Here is a 27,862-nt window from a genome sequence, read left to right as displayed (position 1 = left end):
GTTAGGTTTCTTAGTGAGTGAGATTTGTAGCGAAAGTGCCGACCCAGTGTTGAAGGCGGTGTTTACTTGTTTTCAGAGATTTCATCATTCTCCCTGGTTGCAGCTCAGCGGTCCATGCTTCTTCTCCGCAGCGCTGCATCAGCCCTGCTGAGGACCAGCACTGAGATTCCCTCCCTGTGCCCGCTGTCCACGGCCCGCTTCGTCCGGCTGTCGCTCCGCCAAACGTCCGGAAAGAGGCCGTTTTCAGCGTCGGTCTGCCTGTGTAAGAAGAAGCAGGGGAGCCTCTGGTTGCATCTTGCGGAAGGACAAACCATGGATGACAGCAACATTGAGGAGATTCTCGCCCCTTTGAGGCAGGCAGTCAAAGAACAGGTAGAGTTGACCTATTTGTACTCACTCACAGTTAGCTAACTGTATGGCTGCCACGTGGTTTAGTTTAAGTAACAAACACTCTTGTTGATGCTAACCGCCTGTCAGTGAATGAATCGGGCTAGCGGCTACAGAAGCTAGCTGCTAGCTGATAATTCTGTGCTGTCTGCCACGTTGAGCTGCAGCTGTAGACAGTAGTTAGCTGCAGGGTGGGGTCCAGAGAGGAGCCTGACTGGCTGCTGTTGCCAAAACAACACATATGTAATTAGCCTTTTGCTTTGTAAACCACCCTGCCTGTAGCCATCTCAGGGGTTTGCTTTGATTCCTTTCTTTAGGGCGACCTGGTGCGCAAAATGAAACAGGAAGGAGCACCTGAGATAGATGTGACCAAAGCCGTCGCAGAACTGAAAGCAAGGAAGAAGACTCTAGAGGCCAAGGTAATTTTTTCTTGTGCACACTTCAATATGTAATTGTAGTCTAAAACCACTTAACAGAATGACTCCGTGTTCCCATATTCTCCAGGTCTCATGCAATTTGTTGCACAGCATAAATAGTTTTGTGCTTTTGAGTGAAATTTCACTCCACCTGCCAGGATGATCTGTGTACTAATTTTGGCTCCAATGTGAATTTATGAACTGGCCACCACCAATCAGTCCACAGAGCCTTGTCCTAAAGTTAGCTACAGTACATTAGCCACTAAACAAGCTTTTTCTTCTGCTACATGCTGCTTGCGCTGGTTTTTAACCGATTCTACTTTAGATCCACATATAAAACGCTTTTGTTCCCTTTTTTCCTTAACCAACCTAAAGAGCCACAACAGAGGAGTAACTTTGTGACATCACAGCTTTTGTCTAATTGTTTTTTGTAGGTATGAGTTTTCTAATACCAACAGTTTTGTGTAAAGGACTGTTGTAAACAATGTTGTAAACACTCGTGATATGAAAGGTGGTGTTATAATTACAGGAACTGTCGCTGCAACCCAAAGATGACATTGTTGACAGATCCAAGATGGAGGACACCCTGAAGAGGCGGTTCTTCTATGATCAGGCCTTTGCCATCTATGGAGGTAACAGGTTACATAGCTGCTAGTAGAGAGGGCAACTATCAGATTATAGTTATTGAGAAAAAATGTTATTGTGATTAGAGTTGTAATTCATCCTGACAATAGACACTAAGCGATGATTTTCTTTGGTCCTTGCACCCCTCAGTCAGTTTCTAGCCTTTACTGGTTTCATAATTAAAGCCTGTCTGCAAAAATGAAAAAAAAAAAACATTAGGTGAGGATTAAGGACTGAAAACACTGGAGAGTTTAGTCTGGAAAATCTATATATAAATTTTTTTTTTTCAAGAAAAATATGTAAAAAATGGTTACGGTGTTCACTGATCAGGACCAGATTGTATTTTTAAGTTTGACTGGTAACCGTTTAGGGCTGATGAAGCTAAAAACTGACTGATTCTGGCACCTCTAACGGCTAGAGTTGCTGCATTACTTTTAACGTGCAGCTATGCTCCTCAGGTGTGAGCGGCCTGTACGACTTCGGCCCTGTCGGCTGTGCTCTGAAGAACAACATCCTGCAGGTGTGGAGACAGCATTTTATCCAGGAGGAGCAGATCCTGGAGATTGACTGCACCATGCTGACTCCCGAGCCTGTTCTCAAGTAGGTGGACAGATCAGGGAAGTGCAGAGTGTTTAATACAGAGATACAGCCTGCATCACTGTGGGTAGAAGGGTAACAATACCCAAACAGTGACACTAATGCAGTGCTGGAACCCTTATTAATGCAGTAGAAATGTTTCCAATTACTTTTGCACGTTTTTCTGATTCATGTCTTTAATAAGTTCAGGTGGGGTGCAGAGAGATCACTTAGGATATTTTATCTCATATCCCTTCAGGTAATTTATTCCCGTCTGATGCTATCCAAATAATCAGCATTGGGTATGAAAAAACTAAATCAGGTGGTTTTTCCAGTCGCTAAAGTCGGGAGACATTATTGTTGTATATTCATTCAAAGTTTCTGCTGAAGAAGGCGCCTTGTGGTTCCTAGAGTCGGCTCCAAAGTGCCGAGCTGTAGGTTTTTATTAACGGGCGCATATAAACGTCTGCGATTTTATGCATGGAACCTGCAGCTATAGCAGCGCTTCATAGCCCGGTTGCAGATACACTTGATGATTTAAAAAAAAAATTTTTTTTGAGGCTCATTCTTCCTGTGTTTTGCTCCAGGACTTCTGGACATGTAGAAAAGTTTGCAGATTACATGGTGAAAGATGTCAAAAATGGCGAATGCTTCAGAGCTGACCATCTTCTCAAAGGTAAAATTGCTACTCAAACAAAGTTAATACCGGGCTTTTAAATCTGTATTTACTTCACTGAATAGGGGACTTGCATCATACCATTACTGGTGTATTCCTTCACCCACAGCTCATCTCCAGAAGCTCATGTCTGATAAGAAGTGTGCAGCTGAGAAAAAGGCAGAGATGGAGAGCGTCATCATTCAGGTCAGGCCCCACTCAAAGATATACATTTCCTGGTGATCAAATCGCTTCTGACCAGACTTGTCTTTTTACCCATTCTCAGTTGGACAACTACTCCCAACAAGAGCTGACGGACCTTTTTGTGGAATACAGCGTCAAGTCCCCCACAACAGGAAATGAGCTCACGGCTCCTATCTCCTTCAACCTGATGTTTCAGACATCCATCGGCCCAGGAGGAAACATGCCAGGGTAGATTAAAGCATTTAAAGTGTTGGGACAGTTTGTAATAAATGTTTTAGTTTTGTTTTTTTCAATTCTCTGAATCTGATGTATTTTACCAGCTATCTGAGGCCTGAAACCGCTCAGGGAATCTTCCTTAACTTTAAACGCCTCCTGGAGTTCAACCAAGGGAAACTTCCCTTCGCTGCTGCTCAGATAGGAAACTCCTTCAGGAACGAAATCTCTCCTCGCTCTGGACTCATTCGGGTTAGGTGAGCAGTCCTCAGAATTCCTGTTTTTGGTGTTGCAGCCTGGAAAATTCAAGTCTGGAATTTGATTTAGGCATATTTCCGAGTCTGGAAAATAACAGAAGAAGGAAATGGGAATAAAAGAAAATGTTGTATTTCCAGCCTATTTTTCAATATACTGCGATCTAAAAGATCCATCCAACTTTGTCCTATTTGTGTCTGGAGGTCTATGAAATTTTAAAATCTAAATGTCTAGAAACTCTGTTTATTATCCATATGGTTGAAAAGGAGAAACTAGAATATTACTGCTCCACCTGTCTGTGCAGGGAGTTCACCATGGCTGAGATCGAGCACTTTGTGGACCCAACTGAGAAGATCCATCCTAAATTCTCCAGTGTGGCTGACCTAGACATAATGTTGTACTCGTCTAAAGCCCAGACCAGTGGCCAGTCAGCACATATCATGAGGCTGGGAGATGCAGTTGAACAAGTAAATATCTGGGCTACTTGCCCAGTTGCAGAAGAGGGGAATCTGGGAATCCAGCTAAAATGGAAATATGGAATGTATTTTTTTATGATCATTATTATTTTCTTCAGGGAGTGATCAATAACTCCGTCCTGGGATATTTCATTGGGAGGATCTACCTCTACCTTACAAAGGTCGGTGTTGCTAAAGACAAGCTGCGCTTCCGACAGCACATGGACAATGAGATGGCGCACTATGCCTGTGACTGCTGGGATGCTGAAGCAAAGACCTCCTATGTAAGCTCCAGTACAGTGTTACCTTTAGACCTCTCTAGTTTCCCTAGTTCTGGTGCTAAAAATTAAATGTTTCTGCTGTAGGGTTGGATTGAGATCGTGGGCTGTGCTGACCGGTCTTGTTACGATCTGAAATGCCATGCAAGAGCCACGAAGGTCCTGCTGGTTGCTGAGAAACCTCTTAAAGAACCTATATCCTTCAATCTGCAGCAGCATCGAAGTCTAAAGAAATATTGGGAGGCTTTTTCCCATTAACAGCATTTCTCCTTAACCTCTCTGCACAAAATTGTAAATGTTATCCAGTTTGAGCCCAACAAAGGAGCTATTGGGAAGGCTTATAAGAAGGATGCTAAGTTAGCAATGGAGTATCTGGCAGTGTGTGACGAATGCTTCATCACAGAGCAGGAACAGCTGCTGAATGATAACGGGTTAGTGCTTTTCTTAGATATATTGGAGAGTTTACGATTAGTTTTCACTTAATTTCAATATTTCAATTGTGCTCTACAGAGAGTTCACCATCGAGACGGAAGGGAAGACATTTAAACTCACAAAGGACATGGTCGGAGTGAAGAGATTCCAGAAGACCTTGCATGGTGAGACTGGTTTCTGAGGAATAAATACAGGATTATTTGTCATCACATTTTATAGCTTGTGTTTCTCCTCAACTACAGTGGAGGAAGTTGTTCCTAATGTCATTGAGCCCTCCTTTGGCATCGGTAGGATCATGTACACCATCTTTGAACATACATTCCACATCAGAGAAGGCGATGAACAGAGAACGGTAAGTTTAGTAAGGTCACTGGAGGGGGTGAACTGTGTAAGATGTTGATGTTTTCGTTAGTGCGAACATGCCTCTTACTTGCGGGGTTCCACAAGGATCGGTCCTGGGATTGCTTATTATTTCTTTCTATATTTTTCCATTACCTGGCATCATTCAGGCTTTTTTTTTTTACATTTTCTATAATTTCTATACAGATGTCATTCAGCTGTATCAGTCTCTTAAGACTCAACACCCAAATTGGCTGTTCAACCTAGGTGTCCTTAACTCCAGTCGTTGACGGCTGGTGTCCTACAACTTTTACACGTGTCCCTCATGCAGTACACTGAATGAAATGGCTCTTGTCTTTAACGTCCCTTAATACTGAGATCATGACTATAGCCCCACCCAAATCAGTCAGTCTCCTGCTTCCTTTTGCTTAAATGCCGAATCTAGTGAGTGTAATCTCTGGGTTTTGATTTGCATGTCTAATCTATTTCTTGTTCCTGTTTGTTTCACTAAAGAAACATTTCTATATTGTGGTATATGGCCTCCTCTGCTAAATTGAAGAATCATTCCTGCTTCCTTCCATGGTGCTTAGATTATTACAATGTAGTGTGTTGGACTTAGATAAATCATCCTTCATGCCTCCAAGCTATTCAAAGTAGGACTAGCAGGAATGCAGTTTTAAAATGTTTTTTTTATGTATCCACCAATTTTTCAGTCAGTTGAATAATCTAAGAAAAAAGATTTTATTTTTTAACAGCCAACCTGGGGATTTACGAAGTTTACATCTGTTTTGGGCACTGTCCAGATATGTCCAGACTAGGGCTGAAACAATTAATCGGACTAATCGTGATTAATCAATGATTGAAATAATTGTCATCTAATTTAGTAATCAAATAATTAACTAGACTATACGGATTCTAAAATATGCCATTTGCTGAAAGAACAACCCACTCAGAACAATTAGGCAAATATTACACATATTATAAAAAATATGCATTTAAAATAAAAAACCTTATTTGTTTGTAAATATGCTCTTTCCAGAAGTCCTCAAGTGGCATAGTTTTAGCTTCACCTGGTTCAAATCCTATAGAAAATCTCTTAAGCACCTTTTGCTACCCGATTATTAATCGAAAAAATAGTTGACGGATTAATCGATTACCAAAATAATTGTTAGTTGCAGCCCTAGTCCCGACATTATCTCATAACGCAGGAAGCATGTTGTCTTTTTTTGTTGGATCATCCGGAGCTCCTGAGTGTCTCTTCATATTGACGTGAATAAGCTTTAATAGTTGATGTCACACATTGTGACAAGTTATTGTGGCAGTTCCTAATACTGCTTTCAAGCTGTTGTTATTATTATTATTATTATTCCCATTTTATACTTTTTCAGTGGCCCCCAGTAGAGTTTAGAGATGTAAATGACTTTGTGGACTGTTAAAGCAGGTAAATGTGTAAGATTAATATTGATTGGAACTTTTGTTTTTTTTTTAAATTTTTTGTTATCTTTATTTAGTATGTTTTTGAAAAGTACTAATTTGTCATTTAAGTCAAAGCTTTGTCTGTTCTGTCTTTATCATTGTATTTTTATTTCTGCAGTACTTCAGCTTCCCTGCAACTGTAGCTCCATACAAATGTTCTGTCCTACCTCTGAGCCAAAACCAAGAGTTCATGCCTTTTGTGAAGGAGCTATGTAAGCGCCTTCCTAATATTCAGTTTCATCCTTAGAGAGGAGATGTATTTCAGAACTTTAACCCACTGCTCCTACGTTCCTCCAATTAGCCGACGCCATGACCAAAAACGGTGTATCACACAAGGTGGATGACTCCTCCGGATCCATTGGGAGGCGCTACGCGAGGACCGATGAGATCGGAGTGGCGTTTGGCATCACCATCGACTTTGACACAGTGAACAAGACTCCTCACACGGCCACACTGAGGGACCGCGACTCAATGAGGCAGATTAGGGCCGAGGTACAGCAGCAGTTCCTATGTTTTCTGTCAACTTCAGGTTTATTTTATTCTCATTACATTTGGTGTAAAGATGACACACCATTTGAGGAAAAACAAATCATGGCTACAGTCAAGCAAGGAGGTGGTAATGTGACGGTCTGCTGCTTTGCTGCTTCAGAACCTAAAAGACTTGCTGGCAATTTTTTGTAATTGCTCAGATTATCTTTGTCAAAATGCTCATAGCTTTATCTATTAAAACAGTTTGGTTTTTTTTTCATTCCTCTTCAGGTCAGCGAGTTGCCTGTTATAGTTCGGGATTTGGCCAACGGCATACTGACCTGGGCAGAAGTGGAAAGCAAGTATCCCATCTTTGAAGGACAAGAGACAAGTAAAAAGGACACGATTGAGGAGTAGAGCTCACATCTCCTCTCCAAGCCATTAAAAATTTCAGACTCGATACAAACCACCAGTAAGAATCCTGCAGTTATGTGGTGACGAGCCACAGAGGTGGACCAACTCCACCTCAGTCACTAAAATGACGTCTTTATGTAAGAGTTGAGGCATCACCTGTACAGGACATCTTCAATGAGCAACATCGCATCTATATTTGACAATTTCAATGGTTTTGCAATTGTAATCAGGGTGTCAGTGGAAGAAGACTTTTCACTGTCCGAGTTTTCAGCCAGAATGGATCGAGATATTTAACAGTTGAAATAAAAGCAGCCAGCACTTCCTGGATACCTGTGGTGGAATGTTTTCTTTTAAAGTGTTTAAAGATTAGGTGTGAGTTTTGATAATAAGTTGTTTTTTTTTTGTTTGTTTTTTTTTTCAATATTACTGGCACTAATAAGTAGATTTAAACCAAGAAGCTGTCTGAATCACACAAGATATTTCCAGATCATCTTCAGAGTTTTTGACAGTGAAGGTGAGTTTTAAATTCTGGTTGGTGAGACCTTAAAGGTACATCTAAAAAAATTTTATATTAAAAAGTTCAATATTCTGTCAATAATTTCAGAAATTGAAACTCGTGTGGGGAGGCACAGAATCCACATTGCTTGAAATGCAGTGTGAGGTTTCCACAGTCCGTGATGATCTGGAGCGCCATCTTATATGATGGTGTTGGTCCACTGGTTTCTGAAGTCCACAGTCAACAGCTAATTTTAAAGCACTTCATGTTTCCTTTTGCTGACAAACTTAATGGAGAGATTGAGAACTTGGCATCTGCCCACACCACCAAATGTACTCAAAGCTGGTTTAGTGACCATGGTTTTACTGTGATTGACTGACCATCAAACTGGACTGACCTGAACCAATAAAGAATGTATGGAAGATTGTTAAAAGGAAGATGTTCTGGAGGCCCCCATCAAAGCAACCTGTGCTTCCATTACACTTCAGCAGCACCACAGGCTAGTGGTTTCCATGCCAGACTGATGCAGTAATTCATGCAAAAGGTGCCCCAACCACGCTACTGAAAGCATAGAAATGAACATATCCTTCAGAAATATCCTTTTTTTTGTTGATCTTATGTAATATTTGTAATTTCCTGAGACAATGAATTTGGTCTTTTATGTTCTGTAAGCCATCAGAATTACAGGAAATAGGAGCTTGAAATATTTCACCCTGTCATGAATATATCTTTCTGAAATGAGTGACAAAAATTATTAAACTTTTTCAGGAGATTCAACTTTAAGATGTAGTGATATTTTACAGATAGTGGTAAAAAAAAAAGCCAGCTAAAGAAGTTTACATTCCACCATCATCCACATATGTCATAACTTTGGGCCACTAATGGTGCATTCAAACAGTTCTTTTTTCTGTGGAATGGCCATACTACATTCTGCTGCAATTTTAAAAACCTGAGAATTGTGCATAATCTATGATTTACTATTTTTTTACTGTTTTAAATTACCTTTTTTTTTTTTACTAATCCACATTTTCAAATTTATACCTACAGGTTTGAATAAATGCATATACCCGTTTGCAAATTACAAAGAAAACCACATACCCTTGGCCATGAGGCCATTACAGAGACTTAATGTTGGCTTGATTTCTCCAATCCTAAATCAGTTTTAAATTGCTTTTCAGATCACTGTCCAAAACAGTGACCAAATGAAGTCTAATTTGGGGTGAAGTTGGAAAAAGTCTTCCTGTCCGCTTTGTACAAAGCAATATCACCATCAGTAGAACAGACCCTCTGCATGATCCTACCATCACCATGGTTTACAGTTGGTACGTCGTTCTCAAGTTTGAAATCCTAACTATAACTAAACATACTACGGCTTAATAGTCGTCATGCCTGACCCACAAACCTCTCTAGAAGGAATCTGATGCTCCCTGCAGGCAGATACAGATTTCAGCCAATCTTAAAGGTATTGACTTTTGGAGCTGGGGCTTGTTTCATGACTGACCCACTTTTCAGCCCTTATGCTGTAAAACGTATTTATATATAGAAAAAGGCACTGGTTTTTCAGCAGTTTCCAGCTAATGGCAGCTTTGAGCTTTAGTGGTTCCTCGGATTTCTGTTCCTCTGAGTGAGAGTTGGGATCAAATACTTTAAACTTCTACAATGGTTTCAGAGCCCCAACCTAAACCCCTAATGTCATGATTTCAGATAAGAGTGGTCAATCAGGGTTGTAGATGTCTACAAAAGGAAACATTTAAAATTAGTTAGGGGACCATGTTTATGGGATGATAAAGCTGTTCATCCATGTTAAAGTGGAGAAAAGTGATGTATGGTATCCAGATACTTAAAAAAGTATCAATGAAATGTGTATTCAGCCCCCTTTACTTTGATACCTCTAAATAAAGTCCAGTGCAACCAACTGACCACAAAAGACTTTAAGTAAATGGAGTCTGCTTTTGTGTAATTAAATCTCAGAATAAATCCAACCTTTCTGTGAAGGTCTCAGGGGTTTGATTGAGAACATTAGTGAGCAAATGGCATCCTAGTACGTTTAGATCTGTCTACCTAAACGGACTAGGCAGGCCAGGAAGGGAGAGCATTAATCAGAGAAGCAGCAAAACCCATTGTAACTCTGGAGGAGCTGCAGATATGAACTGCTCAGGTGGGATAATCTGTTGATGGGACATCTATTGTATTAGTTGTGCACTTTACATATCTGCCTTTTATGGAAGTGAGATACAGAACAATCCTGGAAGGTAACCTGTTAGAGACAGCAAAAGACTTGAGACTGAGGTAAAAATGTCCCCTTCTAGCAGGAAAACGTTCCTAAACATACAGCCAGAGCTTCAATTGAATGGTTTAGATCAAGGTATGTATGACAAGAATTGAATACTGATGTTCACAGATGCTCTTCATCCAATCTGAGTTGGAGCTGTTTTAGAAAGAAGAATGGGCAAAAGCCAGAGTCTATAGATGTGCAAATCAAATAGAAACTGATCTCAAAAGACTTTCAGCTGGAATTACTGTGAAAGATGGTTCTATAAAGTAGTGACTTAAAGGGCCTGAATTCAAAACCTTTAAAAAGCTTGCATTGTTTTACCTCTATTATTATGCATATCTGTATTAGTCTGTCACAAAAAATACCAATAAAATACACAAACGCTTGTGGTTCTATTGGGGGGAAAAAATCAAGGGGTCAGAATACTCTTTCAGTACTTCAATCATCAACCACCAGATCATATTTTCTCATTCTGTCACTAGTTGGCACTGCCCGCTTGTTCACCTGCTCACAGTTTCTTGCAGAATCTGAGACATGCATGCTAAGCCTGCTACTCAAAACTGCAACAGGATTAAACCTTACCAGATGCAGATTTGACAGCAAGGGATATGAAAAATAACGTTAGAATGCATAGAAAGGTATTTAAGTTTAATGCCGTAAAAATAACTACAGGTCATCTGTGTGCACTGATTCAGCGATGCTCCGGCTGACTCACATGGAGCCCTGGTGGCTTTCCACATATGTCTCATAAAAAATATTTACATACAAGAAACAGGTCAGTGCAGGATATCTGATGCTCAGCTGAAAAAGCACAACCATCTTGTATTGTCACATGGCCCACAGTCTATTATACTGATTTAGAAGTCCTGTCCCACCCCTGCTGTCACTGGTCAAAGTATAAATACATCATGTCACCTTTAACCAGTGGCAGCTCCCTTTTGGGGAGATAGAGGGACCCACCGTCCACCCTGCGCTCTGTGGATTAACAGCACACATTCAAGTTTACATTTCCTTCATTGTTTTTCTCATTTAAATTTGAGTTTTCATCTCACTGCCTGAACTAAACAAACCTTAGTGGGAAAGTTCTTTGGGCTCTCAACCGTTGCGTTCAAGGTCAGTATCACAGCAGGTGTTGAGGACAAACTGAACTGTGTGACCGTGTGGCATTTTAACAGCAGGCAGTCCGAGAGGACAATGAACAGGGCGAGGTTTAACTTTACATTTAGGCTTTTTGACACTGAAAATCAAAAATGAAGTCCTTGATGTTTCTTATAAAGCAGTTTGAGATTAGTATATTACTTTGTGCACCATTTATTCCTCCTTTAACAGGCTGCTACAGAGCAAGAATTAACTGTAGGGGAGCTGTCTGGTTAAAAATAGCAGACAGCTGCACTTTGTTGATAATTTACACTGTTCCTATTGTATTCAGTCTGTGATTTCCCCACACTGTTCTTAGAAAAATACATAGAAGAATTATTTTTATTGGGCCTCCATTCAAATCAGAATTAAGTCATGGGAATTCATTTATTTCAGTAATTCATTTCAAAGCGTGCAGCTAATATATAGATTTTTTACACCGAAGTGTTTATTTCTGTTTGATTATTTTGACTTACAGCTAATGAAAACCAAAAAATTCAGTCTTAGAATATTAAATGTCAGAAAAGGTCTATATGTGAGATATGGCCTCTGTTGTAGGTGGGTTGATGTGAATTGTGAATAAAAGTAATCCAATTTACCAGGTTTAAAGATTCAGAAAATAAAATTTAAAATCAGCTAAAATTCTAGTGTAAATCCTAAAAATCAGAAATAAAAGCTGCACAATGCTTAGATTGTCTGTAAACCATGGTTCATGATATCAGAGGAGTGCAAAAAGGAAAACTATAATCAAATGAAGTGTGGTAATCAGGAAAGGTTTCTCTTAAATAGAGTTTACCTGAATGAATGGTTGCTGTGGCTCCACCTTTTCTATATTTGAACACAGAGGAGAGCGGAGCTTCAGCGGGTTCATCTGTGTTAACCCAAGTTTCTGTTTACAATCACGCAGACGATATACTTATTAAATCAATGCGTGTATTTAAAAAAGCATTTTTTAAAGTGTGTACCTATAGGTTTGTGGATCGTTTGAGGTTATTGTGATTCACAGCATGGCCTTTTGTGATGTGAGGTCTCTCAATATGTCTGAAGATTCATAAGACAATTAATAATAAAAAAACAGTAGTATGTAGTAGTATGGAAATATTGGTAACATAAGCTGTTCAAGGAGGACAGATTAATAATTTATCTGTACACAGCACAGTATATAATCATATATAGATTTGAATAAATGAGTAAATGGAATATCTAGATATTATTGTGTGTTGAAGAGTCTAATACCTGGCACACCACATATCACTAGACTGTAAATCTGACCTCTGAGTGATGCTGTCCATGGGACCATGGACCTTATCACTATTTCAAAAGTAGAATAGTCTTAAAACATTAAAACATAAAACAGTTGCCTCTTATTAGCTGTTATGCAGAGAAGAGCCAGGTGTTGAGGACGTGAAGCCCTCTGGAGCAGCCGGCTGAATGTATGGAAAGTCTGAATCATGTGCTGTCAGCTGCCATTAAACATACAACATTGTCCAGTTTATAGGGACAGGTGGGGAGTGGCTGGAGATGTAAACATGAGATTATTATTAGTATTATTATTATATGACAGCCTTAAACTGTAAAGTCAAAACCTTTGTTCCCAAATTAACCTAAAAGTCCACTTGGTTTATTAGGGCAAGCAGTTTTGCTGAGAGTAAAATAAAAGCAAATGCTTCCAGTTTTTTTTTTTGTTCTTGTTTTTTTTAATTTGCTACTGTTTCCAACAGACATTTTACCTGAAACAAGCAGAAAACCCACAGGTGTGTTAACTAAAGACGTTCCCCTGCTGCATGTGTGCATGTCGGTCATTAGGTAGACTGTGTGGAAAACCAGAAAATCATGTAACTGGAAAGCAGCCTTGCATAGTACACCTAGGTTTTCCCGTTTCATTCAACTGGAAATGTCTGCAGTGATATAGGCAGACTGAAACACAAACACTGAAAAGTTGGACATGTGGTTAAAGGTTAAAGGTAAAGTTTGTGAGAGGTTGAACTGAAGGAAAGGTTTCATCTATTACTAAAAAACCTGGCAGCAAAACAAAAGATTATTCCTTTTAAATAAGACCTGTTTTAAAATGTAGGATTATATGTGATCCGGGATATGTTTAGTTACCCAAATTTGATTCATAGATCACATCTGCAGAAGAGATAGCATTTCATTGTTGTATTTTCATTTTTAAACTCACAACTACAAAGCTGTCCTTTTTTGTCACACTTAAATTTTTCAGATCATCAAATGCATTTTAATATTAGACAAAGATAACACCTGAGTAAATACGAAATTTTATTTTTAAATGATCTTATTTATTGGGAAAAAAGCTTTCCGAACCAACCTGACTCAATGTAAAAATATCATGGCCCCTATAGTAACTGGTTGCACTTTTGTCTTGCCCATCTACAGAATATTCTCACAAAACACTTTGGGGGAAAAATCATGTATTTTGGTAAATGTGAGACAGCCTTTTGTTTTATTTTTGGTCAGCAGTGGATTTCACCTTAGAACTTTGATTTCCTGAGAAGGTTCACTGCTATTTTGTGTTTTCTCTATTTGAGGATAATGATTCTCACTCTTGTTCGCTGGAGTCCCCTAACCTGAAAAATAGCTTTGCTGTAGATGACTTTGTTCATGAATTTCTTTTTGTTTGGGTGCATGATGTGTTGCAACCCCATGTTGTCAGGCAGGTTAATATTAGGACATTTTCATTCTACAGCTCTGGCAGTGAACAGGCCTGGGTGGGGCTAGAGAAATCTAACCGAACAATATGGTGAATCACAGTTAAGTCATGATTTAACTGGTAGTGGCATTATATTTTCACATGGCAACAGGTTGGTTTGGAATCTTTTTACCCCTTTAATAAATTAAATCAGCAGTTAAAACTTACTTTTTGTATTTATTCAAGTTTTCATTGTCTGCTATAGAAATGTGTTGGTATAAAAACTGAATAAATCAGTAAGGGGGCTGCAGAGCTACTTGTAGTCACAATGTCCTTTATCTTTCAGTTTTGGCAACTTGGGGGAACCCTGGGGTTATATGTATGTTAAACAGAGGGATAAGGTCTAGGTAGATGGATAAAAAATTGAGCTGCATTGATTGTGGTTTGTTCTCAGCAGCCTCCAAAGTTCTTCAACATCATGGGGATCAAAGCTGCTCTTCCCAAGTATGAGATCTACTTCTACAGCACTGTGCTGTGTCTGGCCATGTTCTGGGCAGCCAGCTGGATCTTTGAAGTGTCAAGCTGTAAGTATGCCGAAGAACTCTTATACCCAACCAAAGACAGGCTAGAGTGGGGAGGATTTCATACCCTGACACTCACAGTTGTTACAAGTGTCACAATTGTGATGAGGTCATTAAGTTTCATAAAAAAAAAAAAAGAAAAATGTAAATGTTAAACCTCACCAGTGCATTGCCTAAATACATTGACTTAAATATTTGTTTACTACTTAACCGCCACATCTTGTAAGTGGCTTCATAAACTTTAAATGAAACTGGTACTAGGTTTTATTTGGAAAGACACCCTAGACTACAAAAATATAAAAATATGAAAAACCACAGCTGTACCTCTTGTCAAAACTTATGTAGCGAAACCCCGGAATGCAGATGAACAGGCAGCATGACGATAAGTAGAAGATTTTAATCTTAAGAAAAATACAAACTCACTCTTAACCAGGGTGGCATGATCCGAAATGTTTCCACGAGGAATGAACAGAAAAGAGGTGTATACGTATCTGGAGCAATAACCAGGTGAAACGAGGAGACTGCTAGGTGCAGGTGAACCGAACAAAGTTAATTGACAGACAGGAGAGAACAAAATGTGGCTGGAGCAAAACAGAGACTGTTGAATACAGACTAATAGAAACACAACTAGTTAACCATGAAACTTAAGCAAAGCCAGATCCAAAAACCCTAACTTGACAAAACATGAACTAGAAGTGTTATGATTCTGGCACGTCAGCCTGCTCTGCTCTGCTCTCATCCATACAATCAACTCATCTGCTTCACCTGTCTGCTGCTGCGCTGCAGCAAAATCACCGTCATGCCACACACCTTTGGAGCTGCAGTTATATACAGCCCTCTGACAGGCAGACGGTGCCAGATTTTCGAAACAGTTTGTTTACAGTTATCCAGCGTTCCTTCCTGCCTGATCTCGTTCTCTGACCTTGCCCTGTTTCACGGATTTTTCCCTCCTGCCTGCCCCTTGTCTGATGGATTGGATTCTGGATTTCGACTCCCGTTTTCTGCCTCTGGTTTCATGCCTCTGCCTGCCCCTTGTCTGATGCCTCTACCCATGGAACTCGACTCTGTTTCTGTTTTTGGATTTACGCCCAGAGAAGCCACTGGTTTATTCAGCCTGAGCCCGCCTGGCTCTCAAGTCTGCCTGGAATTATTGTCAAGAGGACAATCACAGTTCTCTGTGTTCCTGCCACAGCTTCAACTGATTCCCCTGAGGATTTGGATCAGTCAGCAATCCGGCTTCAGTCTGTTGGACTCTTCCACATAAACTGTCTGGATCACATCTTCTGGATTCCGCACCTCTTACCCAGACTGAGAAGGTTAGTGGCTTTACCTAACTCTGTTCAAGTCCTGAGTTTTATTCAGCCACTAACTCGTCTCTCTGTCCTCAGTGATTCGTGGAAGCTGACTGCTGGTCTCCTGTTTTCTGATCCTGTTTTGCTGAATAAACCTTTTAACTTTTCACTTTGTGTTTAGCTGAATTTGGGTCCTCTGTTTCTGGTCATAATAGTAAAATATGGCCAAAAGATGGACCCATCGCCAGCACAACAGTGGCGCGCTAGTGTGGAACATTCCATTGCCCGTCTAGATTCCGGCATGGAGGAAATTATTTCTATGCTACACTCCATAACTCCCGCCTCCACGCTAGCATCCTCACAGCCTGTCTCCGCCAGAGTTCCTGATCTACCCGCTGTGGTAAGAGAACCTACACTCACGCCTCCTGAGTTGTTTAAGGGAGATCCTGACCAGTGCCGTGCTTTTCTTACACAGTGTGAGATTCATTTTGAGCTTCAGCCTTCTTTGTTCCCTTCTGAGCGCTCTAAGGTGGCGTTTGTTATTTCCCTGCTCTCTGGAAAGGCTAATAAATGGGGCACTGCTGAGTGGCAGAATGGTTCGGTCACGTGTGCTTCTTATGCTGCATTTTCCAAGGAGCTCATCAGGGTTTTTGACCCAGTTCTTCCTAGTTGTGAAGCTGCCGGAGGTTTGCTCTCCATAAAACAGGAAGAGAGAAGCGTCACATCATATATTATTGACTTTCATTTGCTGGCAGCTGATTATTGTTATTGGAGCAAACATGCTCAAATGGATGCTTTCATGCAAGGTCTTAATGAGAACATCAAGGATGAACTGCCTACCCGTGATTACCCTGCCTCCCTTCACCAACTCGAAGACCTGGCAACTCGTATTGATTTACGGCTCACAGAAAGGAGGAGGGAGAGGCGTCATAGGGAGGTTAAATCCTCTTCAGCTCACAGTCCTGTTCCCCACCTAGAACCCAAGGGTCTTCCGCCCCCTTCTGAACACAGTTCTGACCATGAGCCCATGCAGTTGGGCCGATCGAAGATTTCTGTGGGGGAGCGTGCTCGACGAAGGAAAAACAACTTGTGTTTTTATTGTGGGGGACAGGGTCATGTTGCCTTAAAGTGTCCGTTAAAAAGTCCAGGCTCAGTAGAGGTGAGGAGAACTCTACTGAGCCGAAGCCAACTGTCTGTCTCCTCATGCTCATTTCCTGCAACCATTCAAGTGTCTTCTACTTCTCATCAGGTGTCAGTGTTCATTTACTTAGGGGCGGACACAGAATCTATAGATGAGTCGTTCGCCAGGGACCATGACATCAAGCTCTTTCCCACGTCTGACACCCGTAATGTTCTGGGTTTGGACGGTCATAGCATCAACAGTTCACACTACAAAACAGAGGTAATCAAACTCACACTGGGGGGCAATCATTTGGATGAAGTGACTTTCAGGATCATCAACTCACCAAAACTACCAATTGTTCTAGGGGCCTCCTGGTTACAAAAGCACAACCCCCATATTGATTGGCAAGCCAAGGAGATTCTGGGCTGGGCTAGGTCCTGCTCTGCCACATGTCTGTTATCTGCCACCACAGATTATGTTCCTGAAAACAACATTGAGGAGACATACCCTGATTTGTCTAAAGTGCCTCCCGAATATCATGCTCTTAAGGAGGTCTTCAACAAGTCCAGGGCCACGGCACTTCCACCTCACAGACCCTATGACTGCGCCATTGAGCTCCTTCCTGGCACATCTCCTGCCAGGGGCCGACTTTATTCTTTGTCCGGACCTTAACATCAAGCCATGAGGAAGTACGTCGAAGAATCGCTTAAAGCAGGAATAATTCGACCTTCTTCTTCTCCAGCAGGGGCAGGCTTCTTCTTTGTGGGAAAGAAGGATGGGTCCCTGAGACCATGCATCAACTACAGGGGTTTAAACGACATCACCATCAAGAACTGATACCCTCTACCACTCATGAATACTGCTTTTGACCAAATTCAAGGAGCCAAGATTTTCACCAAGCTAGACTTGAGAAGCGCTTACCATCTGATCCGTGTCAAGAAGGGGGACGAATGAAAGACGGCATTAAACACCCCCAGTGGTCATTACAAGTATTGTTTGATGCCTTTTGGTTTAACCAATGCCCCTGCAGTGTTTCAGGCATTGGTGAATGATGTCCTGAGGGACATGGTTGAACAATTTGTTTTTGTTTACCTTGATGACATTCTGATTTATTCCAAGGACCTGGAAACTCACAGAAGTCATGCTCGGGCCGTTCTCCTTCGCCTTCTTCAAAATCATCTGTTTGTCAAGGCAGAAAAATGTGCGTTTCACACAACCACTACCTCATTTCTCGGATTCATTATCTCTCCTGACCAAGTCATCGTTGACTCCTCCAAAATCAAGGCGGTCTTGGAATGGTCTTCTCCTACCGATCGCAAGCAGCTACAAAGGTTTCTGGGGTTTGCTAACTTTTACAGACGTTTTATCAGAAATTACAGCCTAGTAGCAGCCCCTCTCAACCCCCTCACATCTTCAAAGGTCACGTTTGTCTGGAACGAGATGGCAGAAAAGGCTTTTGTCAAGCTTAAGAACCTATTTACCTCAGCTCCTGTTCTATGGTCCCCTAACCCCGAAAAACAGTTCATAGTAGAGGTTAACGCCTTGAACACTGGGGTTGGAGCAGACCTAAGCCAAAGAGGTTCTGATGATCGTATTCACCCATGTGCCTTCTTTTCTAGGACTTTGTTTCCAGCAGAACGCAATTATGATGTGGGGCACCGAGAACTGCTGGCAGTCAAGTTAGCTCTCGAGGAGTGGAGACATTGGCTAGAGGGGGCTAAAGAACCGTTTCTTGTTTGGACTGATCATAAGAACCTGGAGTACCTGAGATCAGCAAAGCACCTTTATCCCAGGCAGGCAAGGTGGGCTCTATTTTTTGGAAGGTTCAACTTCTCTCTGTCTTTCAGACCAGGAGTCAAGAATGGCTAACCTGACGCCCTGTCCAGAATACAGGAACCCACTGAATCACAGGCCACCGGGGAGGATGAGTTCATTCTCCCGGAATCAGTGAGACTATCTGTCACCATGTTGGAGTTGGAAGGAGAGGTCAGAGACGCCACCAAAGACCTCCCTGTCCCAGCTTCATGTCCGCCTGACCGGTATTTTGTCCCAGAGCGCCTCGTACCCAAGGTACTTGAACCATGCCATAACTCTCATCTGTTCAGTCACCTGGTATCAGCAGGACATTTCAGATGGTCCGTACCCAATATTGGTGGCCATCCATAGTCAAAGATGTGACGGATTACGTCACCGCCTGTATCCAATGTTGCCAAGCCAAGTCTTCTCGTCATCCTCCTGCTGGATTGTTACATCCACTACCTATTCCTCCTCGTCCCTGGTCACACATTGCCATGGATTTTGTGACAGGTCTGCCAGTTTCTAATAGCTTCACAGTTCTACTAACAGTCATTGACAGATTCTCAAAGATGGTTCACTTGATCCCCCTAAAGAAGTTGCCTTCGGCCAAAGAGATGAGGGAGATTTTGGCACGTGAGATTTTCCGCCTTCACAGCATTCCCACTGACATTGTGTCCGATAGAGGGCCCCAGTTTGAATCACGTTTCTGGAAGGAATTCTGTCCTTTGCTGGGGATTTCTGTCAGTCTGTCCTCAGGTTTTCACCCTCAGTCGGACGGACAAACAGAAAGGGCCAACCAGGAGGTGGAGGACAAGCTTCGCGCTCTGTGTTGAATATGCTGTCAACACCCTCCCGTCTAGTGCCATGGGACTGTCTCCTTTCCAAATTGTGTTTGGTTTTCAGCCACCCATGTTCTCTATCCAAAAGAGGGAAGATGAAGTTCCATCTGCTCATGCCGCTGCCCTCAGGTGTCAACGCATATGGAGAAAGGCAATAAGATCGTTGATCAGGATGTTGGAGGTGCAAACCCGTACAGCTAACCGTCGGAGAGTCCCTGCTCCAAGATACCAGGTGGGACAGAAGGTTTGGTTGTCATCCAAGGACCTCCCTCTTCTGGTGGACTCCCGTAACCTGGCACCTCGTTTTGTGGGACTTTTTCCCATCTCCAAGATCATCAATGCTGTGGCTGTTCGCCTCGGTCTGCCTCGCTCCAAGAGGGTTCACCCTACCTTCCACGTGTCTCGGATCAAGCCCTGCGTGGGGGGATTTGGATCAGTCGGCAATCTGGCTTCAGTCTGTTGGACTCTTCCACATAAACTGTCTGGATCACATCCCCTTCTGGATTCCGCACCTCTTACCCAGACTGAGAAGGTTAGTGGCTTTACCTAACTCTGTTCAAGTCCAGAGTTTTATTCAGCCACTAACTCGTCTCTCTGTCCTCAGTGATTCGTGGAAGCTGACTGCTGGTCTCCTGTTTTCTGATCCTGTTTTGCTGAATAAACCTTTTAACTTTTCACTTTGTGTTTGGCTGAATAGGGTCCTCTGTCTCTGGTTGTAATAAGAAGACAAAAACTAAAGCATGACCAGGAAAATAACAAACGGAAGCATGATTCAAAACCTATCAAGAATAATAAGAAGAAGAAGAATCCAAAAACACCCACAAATCATGACAGCTCTTTGACAATGTGCCAAAAGGTTACAATCCTATTGTTTGCAACACAGAATGTAATGTCCCACACTTGCTTCTGTACAACCGGCAGCACATGGGCACACCAAAGCAGTGTGAATATTAGAATATTTTAGTATTTAACTCTCACACATGAAGAAACAAAACTTCAATATTTTCTTGAAAAAATGTCACAAGCAGCTTCTTAACTGATATACTATGTTCTTTTTTTTATTATTATTTACTATAAGACTCATTCTATCTGTACAGTTTAAACATGAAGAAACATAAACCAGCTGGTCATCATGAGTGTACAAATATAACACGAGTATTTGTTTATTTAATTAAAACGTTTTTTTGCATGTATAGAATAAGAGTACAATATATAAGATAATAATTTGAAAAACATGTTTTTTGACAATCTATTTTTGTTTTTACAAACAGACAAAATAAAACCATAAAATATGTGAAGTTGAGGGCTGCACGGTGGTGCAGTTGGTAGCACTGTTGCCTTGCAGCAAGAAGGTCCTGGGTTTGAGTCCTGTCCGGGGGTCTTTCTGCATGGAGTTTGCATGTTCTCCCTGTGCATGTGTGGGTTCTCACCGGGTACTCCAGCTTCCTCCCACAGTCCAAAGACATGCCTGATAGGTTAATTGGTCAATCTAAATTGCCCTTAGGTGTATGAATGAGTGTGTGCATGGTTGTTTGTGTGTTGCCCTGCGATGGACTGGCGACCTGTCCAGGGTGTACCCGCCTCTTGCCCATAGACTGCTGGAGATAGGCACCAGCTTCCCCGTGACCCACCATGGAATAAGTGGTAGAAAATGACTGACTAACATTAAGTTAAATGAGTGAAAATAGAAAGGATAACTTTGCAGAGAGTGCTGAATACAAATAGTTTCAGATCTCAATGAAATTAAGTGAGGAGGGATGCTTGACAGATAATAGAAAATATAATAAAAATTAATTAAGGTAAGAGTTGACTGATAACACAATTTTAAAAAACAATAAAATAAATAAATAGGAGGAGGGTAACTTGACAGTCAATAAAAATATATATCAAGGACGTTCACATAAGCTGCAATAAAGAATAAAGTAAAAATAACTTTCATCAAATTAAATAAGGGGAGAGTAACTTCACAGAAAGACAATGCATAATGTGCAGTGTCTTTCAGCATTGCAGTGTGGGGGTAAAGAGCTGGAGCTATGCAGAACATGCTCAGTAGATCGGGTGTCCCTATTAACATCAGAGGACACAAAGAAAAGAGGCTGTGTTGAGCCTGTATTTGTTTCAGCCAAATGAAGAATACATATTTATATTTAAAACAAGAGAAACTTATATTTGTCATGATACACCAAGTCTGTGCAACTATATTATAAATTTGCAATTGTTTATTATTTATCTCACTAATATACTTTATTCTCACTTCTTTCCTACTGTCATGTTTTTTAGCCAATGTAAACAGAAAGGTGTTTAAAACCAGTGTGAAACCAGGATACTTTGGGAGAAAAATGGTAAGCGATTTTGTGATATTTATCACAAATGCAAAATGGTGTCTTGTTCATTTGTGTTTTGTGTTTTGGTCCACAGGACACTGCAGACTTTGAATGGATGATGTGGTTTTCCACCTTCAGAGAGCACATCCTGTTTGCCCTTTCTGGTCACGTGCTCTTCGCCAAAATCTGCTCCATGCTGGCTCCTCAGGTTGCTTCATCTTAACTATAAACTATTTTGAGAAGATAAAAAAACTGATAGACACAAATGAGTAGAGATTACTTTGATTAGTTCATCTCTTCCCATATATAGTGAGTTTTTAGATAATGAGATAAACAGCAGTATGTAAACATAAAAAGGACTTATAGAAAATGTACTTATTTTCAATGCAAAATTGCCTTGCTGTGTAATATGTCTCCTACAGTACAGGTCCTTGGTTTACATGGTGTATGGTCTGCTGGCTGTATGGACCAGCATGGGTTGGACCTACGTCTCCCTGATGCTGTCTCACTGCATCCTGCTCTACAGCATCTCCTTAGTGAAAATACGCTGGCTCTGCTTTGTCGCTGGTTTCTGCATCCTTGCCACGTTCAAGTGTGAACCCTTCATCTCCTGGCAGGTGAAACAGCTGGCAAAATATAAATCCCTCATTTTATTATCAGTGTGCATCATCACTGCTTCTTCTCTACACAGGCAGGTTTTGTGGAAGGAGACTTTGAACTGCGACACATCCTCTTCTACAGTGGCTGTGGGTTCACGATCATGCGCTGCATGAGTTTTGCTTTGGAAAACTGTGAAAGGAAAGATGGGAACTACAACATCCTAGAGCTGCTCAAGTACAACTTTTACCTCCCTTTCTTCTACTTTGGACCCATCATGACATTTGATACATTTTATGAGCAAGTGAGTGAACCTAGTTTCTTTTAATTGACCACAGTCATCCAACAGTTTTAGGTTAAGGTTTCTGGATATTTCCTATTTCATGCACTGGATATGGGGTGCCGTTTGTAAAGTTATACCGTCGAAGATTGACAGCAATATTTTGGGTAATTTAGCTTGTCATAACAGAAAAGAATAGGGGATACATTTTTAAAGTCACATTTTCACCATGTAATTTATATATTTACAAATGCCACAGTTTCAAACTATATATTTAATTAGCAAGTTAAATATTTAGTTTACAAACTTGCCAATGCCAACTAAATACAGTATTTAGTTGGCAAAATAAATATTTAGTTTGTAAACTATTTATTTAATTTGGAGTTAAATATTTAGTTTAACTAAATATTTAGCTTGCTAACCAAATATTTTATTTTCAAGCTAAATATTTAGTTTGTGAATTTAACATTTAACTTGCTAATTAAATATTTGGTTTGCAACTGTGACAATTAGAAATGTATGACTTTGAAAAATGAACTACCATTTTTTTTCCTCTTATGACTAAATAACCCAAACTATTGCTGTCAATTTTTGGGGGGGCACTAGTGGCCTTTTTCTTTTTCTCAGTTTTTACAACAGTAAGCAAACAGGAAAGAGGCAGAGGGGGGAGATATGCAGCAAAGGTCGCCTGGACTGGGAGTCGCACCAGCTACGGCTGCGTCGAGGACTGAAACCTCTGAATACGGGTCCTGTGTTGTACCCCTACGCCATCGCCGCGCTCTGTATGGCTGTGCAACTTGCCAAATGGCACTCTGTAACTGGATGGCACTGGTTTCTTTTAGAGTTTGCGTGTGTCTGAGCAGCACATTAAGATTTCTGCACGTAATGAATATTATCTAACAATTGAAAAGTAAAAGTTACAACAATTATAAATTCTGTAGAAATTTGGCTTGTATTGGTCTAATCTTTTTTTCCTTGTGATCATCCACTAATGTGATTTTCAGCCTCATACAATGCCTTGCAAAGGGCATCGTGATGTGGAAGGAAAAGCACACATGGCATCCTAAATGTTGTACAAAAAAAACCTATAAAGTCTGGCATGCATTTTGAATCCATCCCCTTTTCCAGTGATACCACTAAATACAATCCAGTGAATCCAACTGCCTTCAGGGGTCGCCAGATTAGTAAACAAAATTCTCCTGTGTTTAATTTAATCTCAGTATCAATCTCAGCTGTTCTGTGAATACCTCAGAGGTTTGCTGGTGAACATGATTGAACAAACAACATCATGAAGCTCAAATAACACAGCAGGCAGGTCAGGGATTAAGTTGTGGAGAAGTTTAGTTCAGGACTAGGTTGTGAAACATTATAAGCTTCAAACAATTCACAGAGCTCTGTTCAATCCATCATCTGAAAATAAAGTATGGCACAACTACAAATTGAGAACTTTAAATGGTAGGAGAGCATTAATAAAAGATGTAGACAAGAGGCCCATGGTAACTCTGGGGGAGCTACAGAGGTTCACAGCTTAGGTGACAGACATATCGACAGGACAACATTAGTCATTCACAGCACACACTGGCCTTTTGGAAGTGTGGCAAAAAGAAAGCCACTGTTGAGAAAATGCTATGAAGGTTACCGTTTGCAACATTCACACTTCTAAAACAAGAATGTTCCAAGATGCTATCTTCATCCAATCTGACTGAGCTTGAGCTGTTTTACAAAGAAGAATGGGCAAAATGTCCCTTTTCAGATGTGCAAAGCTGGTAGAATCATTCCAGAAAAGACATACAGCTTCAATTGCACCTACATCAGCATATCTATTGAACTTTTCAGATTTTTATTTGTAAAAGTTTTAAAAACCATGTATTATTTTTCTCTTCACACGACACTGTGTGTTAATCTGTCACATGAAATCCATTGAAGTTTGTGTTTGCAATGTGACAAAATGTGAAAAAGATCTATTGGTATGAATACTTTTGAAAGTCACTGTATTTCTGAATCATCTACAGTCTTGCACAAGACCAGTGGTGATACAGTATGTCTCTGCTGCCCTCTGCAGGTCAATAAGTCTGACCTGACCAGAAAAGAAAGGGAGTTGTGGAACATCAGCCTGCAGGGTCTGATCCATCTGGGAGTCATCATCGTAGTGGATGTCCTTTTCCACTTCATGTACATCCTTACCATCCCCAGTGACATAAAGCTCCTGAAACATCTCTCCGACTGGTCTCTGGGTATGTGCCACACAAATTTATCAAAATTCACTGGTATGTGTGTTATAGGTAAAAATTTATCCAATGCCATGGAGGAAAACATTTTTTCTGCAGTCCTTTATCAGATTTCTAAAGATTATTTGTTTAGCAACAGAACTAATGCACCTGCATGTTTCCAGTGGGTCTGGCCTATGTCAACCTGGTCTATGATTGGGTAAAAGCAGCTGTCATGTTCGGAGTCATCAACACAGTGTCTAGACTGGATCACCTGGACCCGCCCAAACCACCAAAGTGCATCACCATGCTCTATGTATTCTCTGAAACGTAAGTCCTAGAGCAAAGCTAGTCTTTTTTTGATTCCAAAAACTGAAGAGCAGATGACATGAATTTTGTATAATGAAACAATTTGTTTTGTAGGCATTTTGACAGAGGAATCAATGAGTGGTTGTGCAAGTAAGCTTTATGAAATATTCATTAACTAGTCATGCTGAATGTAGGAGGTTCTGATGGGTTCTGTGTTCTTAGGTATGTTTATAATTACCTTGGTGGAAAGCATGAGAATGTGGTGGAGGAGCTGGTGGCTACACTTTGCACTTTTGGCGTCACCATCCTCTGGTTGGGTCCCTGCGAGATAGTCCTGTTCTGGGCTTTCTTCAACTGTTTTGGTCTTAACTTTGAGCTGTGGACCATTAAAGTGTTTTCCATGGAGCCATTTGCATCCTTTGAGGTTTGTTCTTGTAGTTTCTTTTTTTGTTTGTTTTTAATATTTCTGGAAACCTTAAGAAGGTATTAATAATGTTTTCTTCACAGACGGCAATGTCAGAGGCAATGTCCCGCCGCATAAGAGCAATCTTCAACACGTTCAACTTCTGGTGTATTGTGCTGTACAACCTTATGGCTCTGAATAGTTTGGATTTTGTCAAGTTGGTCGCCAAACGGCTGCTTCTCAAAGGTGATTTCAGGTTTACCTGGATATGAATCAATCAGAGCTCTGGGGCTGTCTTTGAATTTCCAGTTTTTCTAAAGCTTTAACCTGCAAATAATGATTTTAGTATATTCCAGTTTCTCTTAAGGAACTATAATTGACAACATCCAAAATAATAATCCATCCCCTATCTCCAGCATTAATTGGGTGAGAGATGGGGTAAATGAATGGTGGACTCCAGTAGAAAATAATGCTTCCTCTTAAGTCTTCTGTTTTATTAATTTGAATTTATAACTTCTGCTTCCCTCAGGCTTCCCCATAACTACCATCATCGTCATGTTTGTGACCTACTGCCTAATTCAAGTGATCAAGGAGCAAGAGAGGAGACAGGCCCTCGTCGATGACCCTGATCCACTTCCACCTGCTCCCCCTCTTAATGCCGCCACTGCCACCAGTCCTCCCACTGCTGCTCCACAGGCTGTTGCTGATCCCAGCAAAGAAAAAGCAGAGTAGAAATCTGACATTCAGCTAAAATGGTTCAGAGACAAACAAACCATAGTCGAGAGTGTTGGAAGCTTCATTATGTCCTTATTAGCTTTTATATTATAAATTTGTAATGAATTTAGGAAGCCACAGGCTGTAAATAAGATTGATGGTATTCATACCTAAAGAATTATTCACAGTTAATTAAAAACATTTATGCTATGATTAAAAAAGCACAGACTTACCTGACAATCATCATTACATCATTATACGAAAAACATGGCATGTAGCTGTAAGTCTACGTAAAGAGGTTTTATTTTTTTTCTTAGAATGAGTACTAGTTAATAAAAATCTTTTTAAATCCACATAAACCATATTTATTAGACCTTATTGATGAAAACAATTTAACAGTTGTGACATCGAAGGCTTTTACTGGCCTTTAAAATGATATATATTTTAAAAGGTTGTTTTTCAGCATGTTTTGATGCTGCTGACATCTCCACAATCCTTTCATAGAAAAAGCTATTGACTAAATGAATTTTGTACCAACATCCCTCAGTCCTATTGATATAATCACCCTGAGTTTGTAACTGCTTTGTCGCGGTTTTTCTATTGTAGAAATAGTGAGTAAAGGTGGTTCTCATGATAGACTGGTAGTATGTTTGAATGAGCGAGCTACAATTTTAAGCACAATGAAAATGTCACATGAATTGAACTTAATAATTTGAAACCCAGCTTTGGGAAATGTATTTAGTGATAACCTATTTGCACCTATAAGAGAGCATTAATGAGAGAGGTTCTGGAGGAGAAGACATTATTATTTGTGCACTTCACAAAGCTGAACTTTATGGGAGAGTGGCAAAAAGAATGTCACCATTGAAAGAAACACCTCCTGTAGTAACAATTTAGCCAAACAAATGTAGGGGAAAAAATATGGAAGAAGGTGCTCAGGTAAGATGTGACCAGAATCAAACCTTTTGGTCTGTATGCAAAAAGCACTATGTGAAGGAAACAAACAATTCACATCACCTTGAAGGCACCACACCACACTAGAGCACGGTGGTGGCAGAATCATGCTACTGATATGTTTTTATTTCACAGGGTAAAGAATAGTTTAGAGTTCATGGGGTGATGGGCCAAAGGTTCATCTTCCAGCAGGACAAAACATTTCAGAACCTCTTGAGGGAGAGGGAAAAACAATTACTGCACTTAGTGAACATGTCAACAAAGGCATTTAAAAAGAAAGCGCTAAATTAAACACACAAAGGTAAGTATTCGGGAGCAATAGAAACCCCAAAGGGCTGGCAGTATGAAAAGTACCGTTTCTCTTCAGAAACATTCTACAATAACAAAAAAAATAAATAAATAAAGTGGATGAATACTTTTGTGAAGCAATGAATGACACCATGAGCAGCTTCTCAAAACAATGATGTATGAAGAGACTTCCTGCAGCAGCAGAAAAAAAAATAAAAAATTTTTGGTCTTCATGGAAAAAAAACTAAGCATAAAACTAGAGTGAATACTGAAAAAAATAAATTTGGGTTGAGAAACGGCCATTGCATTAACAAACATTGGAAGGATAGAGATGGCCGTCATCTTTCAGGAAGAGATATGTCCAGAATTTCAGGAAAGAAGCTTTGAGATGCATTGGGGCAACCCAG

The 27,862-nt window shown here is 40.6% G+C and overlaps 2 protein-coding genes and 1 non-coding gene across 6 annotated transcripts; all 3 read left to right on the top strand.

Annotated features, from left to right (window-relative positions):
- The first annotated feature begins 68 nt into the window (after window positions 1–68).
- Window positions 69–7,519, top strand: gars1 (glycyl-tRNA synthetase 1). The gene is made up of 17 exons (XM_047350370.1): window positions 69–372; window positions 705–806; window positions 1,333–1,435; window positions 1,886–2,027; window positions 2,591–2,679; window positions 2,789–2,865; window positions 2,945–3,090; window positions 3,183–3,332; window positions 3,635–3,797; window positions 3,905–4,069; window positions 4,151–4,258; window positions 4,349–4,494; window positions 4,574–4,659; window positions 4,738–4,847; window positions 6,429–6,522; window positions 6,612–6,802; window positions 7,070–7,519. Exons 1-17 carry the CDS (start codon window positions 115–117, stop codon window positions 7,193–7,195), a joined length of 2,256 nt encoding a protein of 751 aa, XP_047206326.1. The 5' UTR covers window positions 69–114; the 3' UTR covers window positions 7,196–7,519.
- Window positions 2,399–2,534, top strand: LOC124858540. Its single transcript, XR_007035869.1, has one exon. It is a non-coding gene; the product is annotated as a small nucleolar RNA SNORA84 (small nucleolar RNA).
- A 3,380-nt stretch (window positions 7,520–10,899) lies between the features above and the next one.
- On the top strand, window positions 10,900–26,851 carry hhatlb (hedgehog acyltransferase like, b). 4 transcript variants are annotated; one of them, XM_047350371.1, is made up of 12 exons: window positions 10,900–11,076; window positions 14,205–14,331; window positions 21,660–21,721; window positions 21,798–21,911; window positions 22,126–22,320; window positions 22,395–22,604; window positions 24,643–24,814; window positions 24,973–25,117; window positions 25,211–25,246; window positions 25,319–25,520; window positions 25,604–25,745; window positions 26,029–26,851. In XM_047350371.1, exons 2-12 carry the CDS (start codon window positions 14,226–14,228, stop codon window positions 26,229–26,231), a joined length of 1,587 nt encoding a protein of 528 aa, XP_047206327.1. In that variant the 5' UTR covers window positions 10,900–11,076; window positions 14,205–14,225; the 3' UTR covers window positions 26,232–26,851. The 4 variants fall into 4 exon arrangements, with proteins under 4 accessions (XP_047206327.1, XP_047206328.1, XP_047206329.1 ...); XM_047350372.1 differs by having other exon boundaries at window positions 14,202–14,331; XM_047350373.1 differs by lacking the exon at window positions 21,660–21,721.
- The last annotated feature ends 1,011 nt before the right edge of the window (window positions 26,852–27,862 follow it).

Source organism: Girardinichthys multiradiatus, chromosome 21, assembly GCF_021462225.1.
Source record: "Girardinichthys multiradiatus isolate DD_20200921_A chromosome 21, DD_fGirMul_XY1, whole genome shotgun sequence".
NCBI classification, from domain to species: Eukaryota; Metazoa; Chordata; class Actinopteri; order Cyprinodontiformes; family Goodeidae; genus Girardinichthys; species Girardinichthys multiradiatus.
This window is presented reverse-complemented; position numbering and strand designations above follow the sequence as displayed.

What these genes read in the sequence shown, in the direction of transcription:
- gars1 (XM_047350370.1), top strand. Translation starts at nt 115, where the DNA reads ATGCTTCTTCTCCGCAGCGCTGCATCAGCCCTGCTGAGGACCAGCACT. An exon ending in TCTGGACTCATTCGGGTTAG is followed by an intron (nt 3,333 to 3,634) that starts GTGAGCAGTCCT and finishes CTGTCTGTGCAG; the next exon opens with GGAGTTCACCATGGCTGAGA. An exon ending in TGGGAGATGCAGTTGAACAA is followed by an intron (nt 3,798 to 3,904) that starts GTAAATATCTGG and finishes TATTTTCTTCAG; the next exon opens with GGAGTGATCAATAACTCCGT.
- hhatlb (XM_047350371.1), top strand. Translation starts at nt 14,226, where the DNA reads ATGGGGATCAAAGCTGCTCTTCCCAAGTATGAGATCTACTTCTACAGC. An exon ending in GCTCCATGCTGGCTCCTCAG is followed by an intron (nt 21,912 to 22,125) that starts GTTGCTTCATCT and finishes TGTCTCCTACAG; the next exon opens with TACAGGTCCTTGGTTTACAT. An exon ending in ATCAATGAGTGGTTGTGCAA is followed by an intron (nt 25,247 to 25,318) that starts GTAAGCTTTATG and finishes CTGTGTTCTTAG; the next exon opens with GTATGTTTATAATTACCTTG.